Source organism: Dendropsophus ebraccatus, chromosome 6, assembly GCF_027789765.1.
Source record: "Dendropsophus ebraccatus isolate aDenEbr1 chromosome 6, aDenEbr1.pat, whole genome shotgun sequence".
Classification (NCBI taxonomy): domain Eukaryota; kingdom Metazoa; phylum Chordata; class Amphibia; order Anura; family Hylidae; genus Dendropsophus; species Dendropsophus ebraccatus.
This window is the reverse complement of record NC_091459.1, coordinates 11,769,819-11,782,248: the sequence shown is the minus strand read 5'-3', so window position 1 is coordinate 11,782,248 and position 12,430 is coordinate 11,769,819. Positions and strand designations below refer to the sequence as shown.

Sequence of the window (12,430 nt, the reverse complement as noted above, 5' to 3'; positions counted from 1 at the left end):
ATTGTGTCTTCCCTTTTTAGTAAATGTGTCAGTACACTAAAATTTTACAAAAACCTAAAAATTGCTGCCGGAAACAATTTAGTAAATCGCAATATACTTTAAGTGTCTCTGTCGTTTGTAAAAACTTGTCATGTCAAAGAGAGAGGTCACCTGTACCGATCGGGAGATTAGGCTGGATGAAGACCGCACTAAGCTTGAGTCTCTTCCCCCTCTGTGTCACATGATATCAGTCGAGAGGTGCGGGGGGGCTGCCGGGTGATCGCTAGACCGTCCGGGCTGCCCATAGCCATTTGTGGCGATCTGCTGCCGCCGCTCCAATTCCACAGAGCTGCAGCAGCAGCATGTCGGCTGATCGTTGTGTTCTATTACACGGGACGATTATCGGCCGTAACGTTCCTTATAATAGGGCCTTATTACACAGGATGATTATCGTGCAGAAAATCGTTATATCGTTGAAATTTAAACAATAATCTCCCTGTGTAATTGCAGGCCACGATCAAAAAATTGTTCATGTGTCGTTGAGATCTGTCCCTAAACTTGTTAATCCCGCATTTGTTCAATAATCGTTGAGTGTAATTCCAAATCGTTTCTTCTTCTGGCATCAGATAGAGTAAACGATTGTCGTAACGACTATTGTTCTGTGTAATATGGTAAACGCTTTCAGGTTAACAATACACAATCTCGTTTGCAATCGTTTATTGTTAAAATTCAATTAGTTGGATAGGACCCTATGTCCAGGCTGAGATTCTAACGATAAACAATCGCAAACGAGATTGTTTATCGTTAACCTGAAATCGTTCACCATATTGCACAGAACGATAGTTGTTAGTTACAATCGTTACTATGATCATTTACTCCATCTGATCCCAGCAAAACAAGGAACAATGTGCAATTATGCTGCGTTTACACGGAACGATTATCGTTCGAATTTTCACAATAATGATGGCATTTGAGCGATAATCGTTCCGTGTAAACACAGCAAACGATCAAGTGACGAGCGATAAATCGTTCGTTGTGAACTTTCAACATGTTCTCAAATCGTTGTTCCTCATTCACTTAAATTCGCAGATCACTTTGTGCAAACAGTCTTTCAAAGATTCACCCTATGTAAAAGATGGACTTAACCGATCTTAAAAACTATCTCAATAACGATTTTTTTTACGAATTTTCTAATGATTTATTTGTCTAAACGCTGATCGTTATAAAAACCAAATCGTTGCTTCAAAATCGTTAAACAATTGATTAGGCGAATTATCGCTTCGCGTAAACGCAGCATTACACTGAACGATTAGTGAATAAATGCGGAACTTGAGCGAACGAATGTGGAATTACAGCGAACGATTAACGATAATTTTAGGTTTAGATCTAAATCAACGATCAACGACATACAAATGATTTTTCGATCATTGCCTGCAATTACACAGAACGATTTTCGTTTAAATTCGAACGATATAACGATTTTTCACACGATAATCGTCTCAGGCCCTAAGAGTGATATGTGCTGGACATTCCGCAGCCACGTGTTACCTCTCAGTGTAGGGCTTCCAACTGGTATTTTTCAGCAGGATGACGCTCTCCAACACATACAAGGGTTTCCCCCCTTGCCAGATTACAACACCTCCTTCACCTGCATATACGCCATACTTACCTCCAATAAACCATTTATAGGACGCCAGGTTCTGCAACCTACAAGTGTTCATGATCTAAAAGTTCAACTGCAACATCTGTGGCCGAATGTGCCGTGGCATGCCGTACGGAACCTATATACCTCTACATCTGGAAGCCGAGTCCCAAGCAGGTGCACTATGGGAGGAGAAAGTAAAAGTGTTACAGCTTGGTGCACTTCAGAAGTTTGGGAAAGCCTCTTTATATATTCTTTTCTTTTACACAATAAAAGCATTTTTCCATGCTACAGATATATGAAAGATACCATGTATCTCTTGGCCCAAAGAGCTATCGAACAGTGTCAGCAGTTTAGAACGTGAATTGCAGCTGTCACTTGGTTTATTCCACCTTAAATGAGGGCAGCATAAACTAGTGACAGAAATGCTGAACATATCGGTGTATTACTTACATTATTATATTCAGCCGTTCTCCTAATATGCAGGAGAATAGGATTCTTGCCACACCCCTCGCCCCGCCCTCCAGCTGCTGATTGACAGCTGACTGCCTATACACAGCATGGATAGATAACTGCCAATCAGCAGCTGGTGGGCGGAGTTTTCTGCTTCTCATGAATATCCAGGACTACTGCGCTCATGCACATAATGGAGAGGACTACTTATTGTCCATGTTATTCAGGAGGAGATCTCTGGATCAGCTGCACAGAACAATGTAAGTGATACATCATTCTGTTCAGCTTCTCTGTCACTAGTTTATGCCACCCTGAGATAGGACACTACAAACCTACTGAGAGAGTCTCTTTAAGCATAAAGAAAGACTTAAAGGGGTACTCTGGGCATTTACATATTTCTGAGGCTGTACAGAAAATAACCAACCCATACTCACCTGTCATGCTCCCCAGGGGTGCTCCTGTGACATCTTTGTGTCCCCCACTGAACGCTCTGGCTGCTACTTACGAGACAAGCTCATCTTGGTAGAGACAGCCTGCTCGGCTGATCACTGACTAAGCAAGACAATGCCACAGCCAGGCTGAGTGGGCTATCACTGCGCCATGGGGTGGGGATTTATGTATGACTGGCGTACAAGAACGCTGGTCTTGATAAATTTCCCCCTAATTCTATGTTCACACTATGTATTGACAACGGCCGCTGTTTGACATATTCCTGCGGCCAATGCTGCCACATTTGCCACAGGAACATTATTTTATTAGGATTGGGGGCACATTTGGGTGTGTGTGCAATCCAAATCATTATTAAACTCGTCAGAACGGCCATACATTGTACGAACAGAGTATTAACAACGGCCATTGCTCACACTCTGGCGGTTGCACCAAACAACGGCCATTGGTAAATACAGTGTGTGAAAAACATCTGCTGTTCTCATAGAGTTCCATACAGATCATTATTTTAAGACAAGAACAGACGTTGTTTAAATTACCAACGATGGACGTTCTTGACTTGAAAAATACACTGTGGAAACATGGCCTAAATCTGTATAGTCTGGAGGGAAGAAGAGGAAGGGGCACATGATCAAAACCTTTAAATATGTAAGGAAGTGTTTTCAGTAAAAAAAAATGAAACCAAGAACAAGGGGACACAATCTAAGGCCATGTTCACACAACGTATGTGTTGTAGAAATCACGGCCGTTGTTGCAAATTGCCACAACGGCCGTGATCTATACTGCACACATGTTGTATGTTAAAGCATAGGATCCAGGCCGGAGTCACGTCAGTTTTCTGTGGCTGCTATTCATTGAATAGTGGCCGCAGAGAACATGTCAGTGTACACAATAAAGCGTCTCTGGCCGCACGCTCCATTGTGTGCGGTGGGGAGTTCTGATGCGGGCACGCATGGATGCGCCCGCATCCGAATACAGCGGCGGTAAAGATCCTCTGGCCGGTACTGCAGTACCAGCTGGGATGATCTTTTCTGACACCGGCCGGTATGTTACACCATGTGAACATGGGCTAATATTAGTTGGGGGAAAGATCAGGAGCAACATGAGAACATATTATTTAACTAATAGAAGATTAGATGGACCAGGTGGTCTTTTTTTTTATCTACCAACAACCTTTTATGGGGGAGATTTATCAAACATGGTGTAAAGTGACACTGGCTCAGTCGCCCCTAGCAACCAATCAGATTCCACCTTTCATTTTCCAAAGAGTCTGTGAGGAATGAAAGGTGGAATCTGATTGGTTGCTAGGGGCGACTGATCTATGTTCTTGTCTCACTACTTTTATTAATTTTTTGGCTTTTAACATCAGTGTAAATATGAGAGCTGAGCCAACTAATCCCACAACCTCATCCCGCTGTATAATCTGTGATTAGTGCTATGTCAACAGGTTGGGCCTATTTATTGATATAATACCGGTGAGTAGATAGGATGAGCGCAATAAGACACTCTTGTTGTTGGCACAGGAGTGGCCAAACTAAATATAAGCGGTATACACGACTGCACCCAGCTAAGACAACAAAGCTTTATCATAGTAGCATACATGTTACCTGGGAAGCCGTTTCTTATAGGGAACTTTAGGCACTATGGGCGAGATTTATCAAACATGGTGTAAAGTGAAACTGGCTCAGTTGCCCCTAGCAACCAATCAGATTCCACCTTTAATGTCTCAGATTCTTTGGAAAATGAAAGGTGGAATCTGATTGGTTGCTAGGGGCAACTAAGCCACTTTCACTTTACACCATGTTTGATAAATCTCCCCCCATATTCCACTCAAACATGACATAGTCTCATCATTACTGCCCATGATGAGACTAATAATTCATTCCATACTTGTTATTATCTATTGTCTCCTTCCCCCAGTTATGAACTGCTGCTTTCTGCTGAAGACACAGAAATCCGTGTGTTAGCCTTTCTCTCTGTCTCCCCCTCCTCCCTTCTGAGACGGCTGATGTAAACAAGTCCCTGATTGGCTTTATCTGCAACTTTGTAGCTTCTTTGTAATGCTGGGAGGGTTATTCTGTGGTCAAGTTGCTGTTAAACTCACTGTGATCAATACTACCAGCATTACAAAGAAGCTAGAATGTTGCAGGTAAAGTCAGTCAGGGACTTGTTTACATCAGCCGACTCAGAAGGGTGGAGGAGGTGAGGAGGGGGAAACAGAGAGAAAGGCTCACACACAGATTTTTGTGTTTTCAGCAGCAGCTCAGAACTGGGGGAAGGAGACTGAATAGATTATAACAAGTATGTTAGTCTCACCATAGATAGATAATAATAATAATAATAATAATAATAACAACAACAAGTATGTTAGTCTAACCATGGGCAGCAACATATCAAAAGTAATGTTTAAATGGAATAACCCTTTAACCACAGTTTACATTTTCTCCATTACGAATGTGCCACATACGTAATTTTCTTGAATAACCTGCAATTTCTAAATTGAAGCGAAGGAGTTTCCTCTACTAATATGTGAAATGGCCAAATTAAAAGTTGTAAAGATGTAAAATCCTTCAAGTCTTTATTGCTGAGCTCAATGCTTACTGTGATTTGTTGGTCTACTTGTCATTGCCCCCGCTGGCCAGAATCCTGCTCCACACTGACGAGGGGCAAATATCCCAAAACAGCTGTCTGTGGATGGGTGCCTGCCCTCAGAGCAGACAGAGCTGGTCACAATCTGTCACATGCGTTATGTTCTGTCTCCCTCAGAGGACTCTTAAAGCGACTCTGTACCCACTTTGTGCCCCCCACAACTACTCATACCTTCCTGTAGCTGATGATAAGTTCTTGCTGGTGGTATGTTTATCATCGCTGGTGTCGCTTTCCAGTGCCCGAAAATCATACTTTACTGCAGCTGGAACCGTGTCTAAGAGGCGTGGCCTACAGCGATCGTGCCCTAGGCCAGCACCTCCTGTGTGGTGGTCTTCTCTGTCTCCCCCGCCTCCCGCTCACCGCCCTCTGTCCGGCGCCCAGTCATCGCATTGTTTGCGCATGCGCCGCCTCATAACCCCCCGGCGCCGACGCAATGACGTTTGGGTCAACACCGCCTCTCTGGTGTGGCCGCTCAGCGCCATCCCCGCCCTGTGTTTCTGAAGTTCCTGGCCTTTCCCCGCCGCATACCATGGTGCCGCCCGCTGCTATAATCAGCTGGTCGTCTTCCTGGCCCATGAGCCATTGCGCTCCCAAGCCGCGCACGCGCAGTGATGCCACCGGCTTTCTCCGACTAGCTGCGTGCATCACTGTGCGTGTGCAGGTTATGAGCGCAATGGCTCATGGGCCAGGAAGACGACCAGCTGATGATGACAGCGGGCGGCACCATGGTATGCGGCGAGGGGGGGGGCAGGGACAGGCAAGTGAGGCGGGAAAAGGCCAGGAACTTCAGAAACACAGGGCGGGGATGGCGCTGAGCGGCCACACCAGAGAGGCGGCGGTGACCCAAACACGTCATTGCGTCAGTGTCGGGGGTAACGAGGCGGCGCATGCGCAATCAATGCGATTACTGGGCGCCGGACAGAGGGCGGAGCGGGAGGTGGGGGAGACAGAGGAGACCACCACACATGCTTTAGAAAGAACCCCTACAGGGCTCGGCTCTTAGGGCTTCATATGCATGCTTAAAGGGGTACTCCAGCAAAAATCTTTTTCTTTTAAATCAACTGGTTTTAGAAAGTTATATAGATTTGGAATTTACTTCTATTTAAAAATCTCAAGTCTTCCCATACTTCTCAGCTGCTGTATGCACTGCAGAAAGTTGTGTTTTCTTTTCAGTCTGAGCAGGAGAGGTTTTCTATGGGAATGCTGCTGCGCTGGACAGTTCCTGTCTCGGACAAAGGTGGCAGCAGAGAGCACTGTGTCAGACTGAGAAGAAAACGCCACTTCCTGCAGGACATACAGCAGCTGACAAGTACTGGAAGACTGGAGATTTTTAAATAGAAGTGAATTACAAATCTATACAAGTTTCTGTTATCAGTCGATTTGAAATAAAAATATTTTCGCTGGCGTACCCCTTTAAAAGAGTAAGCTGATCTTAAAGGGTCAAAATTACTACGAAAAACGGCCCTGCAGTGTTATAGGCAGTCCTATAAAGCCCCTGGCACTGACAAATATAACTAATCCCTACCAGCTTCCCTCCCAGCTCCCAAAAATGAACTTTTTTGCTGCATGCTACTTACCTTTATCTAGTCATGTGGGTGGTCCACTTCAGACAAGTCATCTTGTCATAAAGTGGCTGGACAACCAATTTACAGCGTCACTGCCATTCAAACCTAAACCAGCAGATGTGATATAAAGAAAGTTGTTGTTTTTTAGTTATCATGGAAAACACAGCAGTTTTGTTTTTTTTTAATCAAAGAGACTAAACTCAGGAAGTTCCGCATTTTCCAGGACATCTGCACTGCACAGAGAAGCCAGTCATGTGATTGATGGAGACATTAAGCCGTGACTCTGTACTGGCTGGGACTTCCTGTGCCTAGTCTATTTTTTTTCAACCAGCACAAGACTAAAATGGAGACTGGACCTGTATACAGTAAGTATAGCTGTTATATAGCTGCCTTCAGGAGACTGGACCTGGATACAGTAAGTATAGCTGCCTTCAGGAGACTGGACCTGGATACAGTAAGTATAGCTGTTATATAGCAGCCTTCAGGAGACTGGACCTGGATACAGTAAGTATAGCTGTTATATAGCTGCCTTCAGGAGACTGGACCTGTATACAGTAAGTATAGCTGTTATATAGCTGCCCTCAGGAGACTGGACCTGGATACCGTAAGTATAGCTGTTATATAGCAACCTTCAGGAGACTGGACCTGGATACAGTAAGTATAGCTGTTATATAGCTGCCTTCAGGAGACTGGACCTGGATACAGTAAGTATAGCTGTTATATAGCTGCCCTCAGGAGACTGGACCTGGATACAGTAAGTATAGCTGTTATATAGCTGCCTTCAGGAGACTGGACCTGGATACAGTAAGTATAGCTGTTATATAGCTGCCCTCAGGAGACTGGACCTGGATACCATAAGTATAGCTGTTATATAGCAACCTTCAGGAGACTGGACCTGGATACAGTAAGTATAGCTGTTATATAGCTGCCTTCAGGAGACTGGACCTGGATACAGTAAATATAGCTGCCCTCAGGAGACTGGACCGGGATACAGTAAGTATAGCTGTTATATAGCAGCCTTCAGGAGACTGGACCTGGATACAGTAAGTATAGCTGTTATATAGCAACCTTCAGGAGACTGGACCTGGATACAGTAAGTATAGCTGTTATATAGCTGCCTTGAGGAGACTGGACCTGGATACAGTAAGTATAGCTGTTATATAGCTGCCCTCAGGAGACTGGACCTGGATACAGTAAGTACAGCTGTTATATAGCTGCCTTCAGGAGACTGGACCTGGATACAGTAAGTATAGCTGTCATATAGCAACCTTCAGGAGACTGGACCTGGATACAGTAAGTATAGCTGGTATATAGCTGCCCTCAGGAGACTGGACCGGGATACAGTAAGTATAGCTGTTATATAGCTGCCTTCAGGAGACTGGACCTGGATACAGTAAGTATAGCTGTTATATAGCTGCTTTCAATAAACTGGACCTGGATACAATAAGTATAGCTGTTATATAGCTGCCTTCAGGAGACTGGACCTGGATACAGTAAGTATAGCTGTTATATAGAAGCCTTCAGGAGACGGAACCTGGATACAGTAAGTATAGCTGTTATATAGCTGCCTTCAGGAGACTGGACCTGGATTTCTGGTAAGTTCAGCTAAGTGTAGTGTAAGTGTAGACAAGTTGAAGCTGACACAAAAAAATATCAAGTCTTATTCTGTATAAATGACCACTATACCATGAGATCACAACTTTTAATGTTTTTAATACATTAACAGACACATTTGACATGTGTATTACTGTATAAATGACTTCAAATGACTTTGCCTATGTTGGACGTTAGGCAAATAAGAAAACAAACACCCCCCCCCTCCTTACATACGTTCATACTATTTCCTTGGCATCATTCTGACTAACTTGCTCACTGCAGGGACAACGACATTTTAAGCTTTGCAATGAGTTAAAATCAAAAGTGAAACAAAGTCATAAAGTGAACAAAACAAAACTATACTGCTAAAACTGATAAATGGGAATTATAGGGGAGAAAGGTAACATGGGGGGGGGGGGGGGGGGGGCTACAAAATGGGACTGTAGCCCAAACAATGGAGGGAGCGGTTATGCTCGGTGAGCTCATCCATACAACAAGGCAGCCTAGGAATGTTTAATATCAATGAAGTATGAAAGAATGGCTTTTTCTAAGTCTTCAGACTTCTGGTCGCTATTTTAGTTTTTTATAGATATACTGCAATCTGTTATTCACATATCCCATATCACTGCTTCTATTACAGCTAGGCGACAAAACAGTATACAAAAAGTTACATAACAGGTTACAGACTCATCAAGTGCTAATGTTCATCTAGAAAAGTATGCAGTGCCTTAACTATCCTCAGGGAGGCAGCAGTGCTATGACGTCCATCACTGGGGTCAGACAGAAGGCTAACACAGGCTATTTAGTCCATTTTAAGTTGCAGATAGACTTATCTTTGTTGTCACTAGGTGTCTATGCCACGATGACCAGTATACATTTGAGCACCTTAATACATACCTGTATAGTTCAGGCTATAAATTCCCTTGAGTGCAAATTCTCTGCATTATACAGACAAGCAGCCTAAGCACAAATTGAACAAACAAAAAAAAAAAAGCAAAACTGTGACACAATGACACTGGAATGCTTCTTTCAGGGCTGCAGTCACTTCTGCAATTTAAATTAAAAATATTCTAAATATTTTAAGGGGTTACCCAGATTAGAAAAAACAGCACCACCCCTGTGTTCAGGTTGTGTGCAGTATTGCAATTAAAGGAGAAGTCCCCCCCGGCTTCTGCCAGATTTCATAATCCGCTGGACTTCTCCTTCAAAGGGTTTATCCAGTGCTACAAAAACATGGCCACTTTCCCCCTGTCTTGTCTCCAGATTGGGTGGGGTTTGATACTCAGTTCCATTGAAGTAAATGGAGCTTAATTGCAAACCACACCTGACCTGGAGACGAGAGGGGGAAAAGCGGCAATGTTTTTGTAGAGCTGGATAACCCCTTTAAGTTCCATTTATTGTAATGGAACGCAGCTGCAGAACACCACACCCAAAGGAAAAAAAAAAATGGTGCTGTGTCTGGAAGAAAGTGGCCATGTTTTTCTAAGCCTGGAAAACCCCCTTTAACCTACAGAAAAAGTGACTGTTTTTCGCTCACCCTTCCATGTAAATCCTCCACACGCTGGCAGGCCGATAAAGCCATGTACCATTTAATAAGACACTGAAACCAATGACAATCGGATCTCTCCGTGACGTCACAAGTCTCTATTACGTGTGCAGTGGAAATGAGGAAACGTCACCGCTACTATAATACAAACCAATTCTAAAAATAGAGTTATCTACTAAAAAGCTGAGTTGTCAAATGTTTTTTTTTTTCTTTTAATTTTTTTTTTTTTTATTCTAACTGGTAAGAAGCTGTGGCCCCTGTTTATTAAGGCATTTTTTTTTTAATTCCCACTACATTGCACACATGGCTACTACAAACACACAGGTATCCTGTAATAGAAAATGAACGACTGGTACCTACAAACGGCTCGTCAGCACCTAGAATATGAAACTAGTAAGGCAACAGGAGTAGAATATACTACAATAATACTTTGTTTTTGTATCCACAGTCTAAAGAAAGGGCCTATGTGCGCACAGTGACCGAATGGCTACGTCAGGGAGTCTACTGGTTTGCTGCCTGTTCTGGCACTAAAGTAGTAGTAGGAGCGGCCATCGCTCGGAGCTGTAGGTGACAAAGAACTGTTCTAAATATCCTCCTGCCTCCCCCAGTCTGTGTGTCCTTTCTTATGTGCCAACAGTACAGATACCTCACGTTGCCCTGAGATAGCCCGGTATGGAGTTGTTATCTCGTCCCGGCTCTTCAATGACAAGTCTACAAAACGTTTATGCAGGTTATAAGGTTTTGTCTTTTTACAAACTGGATGGATTATAGAAGTATATCGAAAAATATATAGGTTTAGACCTTACCACAGGTTCTTTTATTAATGGCATTGCCTCTCTCCACACATTTTAGATAACGTGTTATAGGCAAAAGGGCAATAGTGCATTATGGTCTAGAGCGGATGTGACCCCACCTGTAAGATCTACAAGTCCCAGCATTCCCTGCCAATGAGTAATTCAATAGCCGCTTGGTAGAGCAGACCGAGAATTGTGGCTTTTATGGCATTACTGAGACTTGCAATAGGGCATCTAAACAAGGACTGCCGCTAATCTACGTGAGTCTTCAGCGTTTTTAATGATGGGTGGAATCTGTATGTTAAGATCTACATTAATCACATTATAGAGCTAGGAATAATTTACAGTAGCTGTAAGGATGTCAGTGCACAGATTCACTGCGGTTGGGTTCTGATGTTATATCGTCTGCTATAGTGGACCGGGTGGCTGGTTCCTCAATCCCTTCTTTGTTTACGTTGCTTGACGTTGTCCTCCAGCGATGAGAGGCCGTTTGTGTGTCCGTTCGCCACAGTCACTGAGCCGTTCTGGTAATCTTTCCTTCGGGCTGAGGCTTTCTTGTATGTCTGTAATGGAATGGAAATATGTCATCTTACTTCTCTGTGCCGGCAAAATGTAGTATGGATCTCTATGGCTGGACAGACCGATAAGAACATCAATACTATTACTCTTAACACTCACAGATATGCTTAATGTTGCGTTCACACCTACAGGATCGGCAGCTGATTTTCTGCAGCAGATTTCATTTAAATAACTGAACACAGCATCAAATCTGCTGCAGATCCTGTAGGTGTGAATGCACCCTAAGGCTGCGTTCACACTACGTATATTTCAGTCAGTATTGTGGTCCTCATATTGCAACCAAAACCAGGAGTGGATTAAAAACACAGAAAGGATCTGTTCACACAATGTTGAAATTGAGTGGATGGCCGCCATATAACAGTAAATAACGGCCATTATTTCAACATAACAGCCGTTGTTCTAAAATAACAGCAAATATTTGCCATTAAATGGCGGCCATCCACTCAATTTCATCATTGTGTGAACAGATCCTTTCTGTGTTTTTAATCCACTCCTGGTTTTGGTTGCAATACTGACTGAAATATACTGACTGAAATATACATATACTGACTGAAATATACGTAGTGTGAACGCAGCCTAAAGGGGTATTCCACTCAAGCACAACTTTTGATATGTTGCTGCCCATGGGGAGACTAAAACAATTCCTTCCATACTTGTTATTATCTATTCAGTCTCCTTCTTCCAGTTCTGAGCTGCTGCTTTCTAAGCATAAGTAATGTATGAACATATATAAAAATAAGAATACTATATACAAGACTGTGTATGCAGTGTGTCTACATATGTTATTCTATTGTAGAATAATGGCTCGGGGGTAACATATTATACTAGAATGCAGCTGACTCATAACTATTCATTGCTTCAATTTAGCACAGTACGTTTTTTCAATTTGGGCTAAAACAAACCTATCACCTATTCCCATATGCTGCTTTTAGGTAAAAAAAAATCATAGTGTAATGCAGGGGTAGGGAACCTTGGCTCTCCAGCTGTTGCAAAGCTAAAACTCCCATCATGCCTGGACAGCCAAAGCGTTAGCTTTGGCTGTCCAGGGATGATGGGAGTTGTAGTTTTACAACAGCTGGAGAGCCAAGGTTCCCTAGCCCTGGTCTAATGACAGATGGGCTCATGCCCACAACAATGCCATGTCATGGACCCATACTCTGTGTGCCGTGCTCCCATTAGA

At 43.2% G+C, this 12,430-nt stretch overlaps 2 protein-coding genes across 3 annotated transcripts in view; both read right to left on the bottom strand.

The window, feature by feature from the left end:
* Positions 1-1,797, bottom strand: part of GCM1 (glial cells missing transcription factor 1) — a 33,643-nt gene extending 31,846 nt beyond the window's left edge. The window contains exon 1 of the mRNA XM_069973434.1: positions 1,649-1,797. The gene's annotated coding sequence lies outside the window, so the exon portion shown is untranslated. The remainder of the gene's footprint in view (positions 1-1,648) is intronic.
* Positions 1,798-8,423: 6,626 nt separating this feature from the next.
* ELOVL5 (ELOVL fatty acid elongase 5) overlaps positions 8,424-12,430 on the bottom strand; it is a 37,677-nt gene continuing 33,670 nt past the window's right edge. For both annotated transcript variants that reach the window (XM_069974508.1, XM_069974509.1), the window contains exon 8: positions 8,424-11,234. In XM_069974508.1, coding sequence (XP_069830609.1) covers positions 11,106-11,234 — 129 coding nt within the window. In that variant the 3' untranslated portion in view covers positions 8,424-11,105. The remainder of the gene's footprint in view (positions 11,235-12,430) is intronic.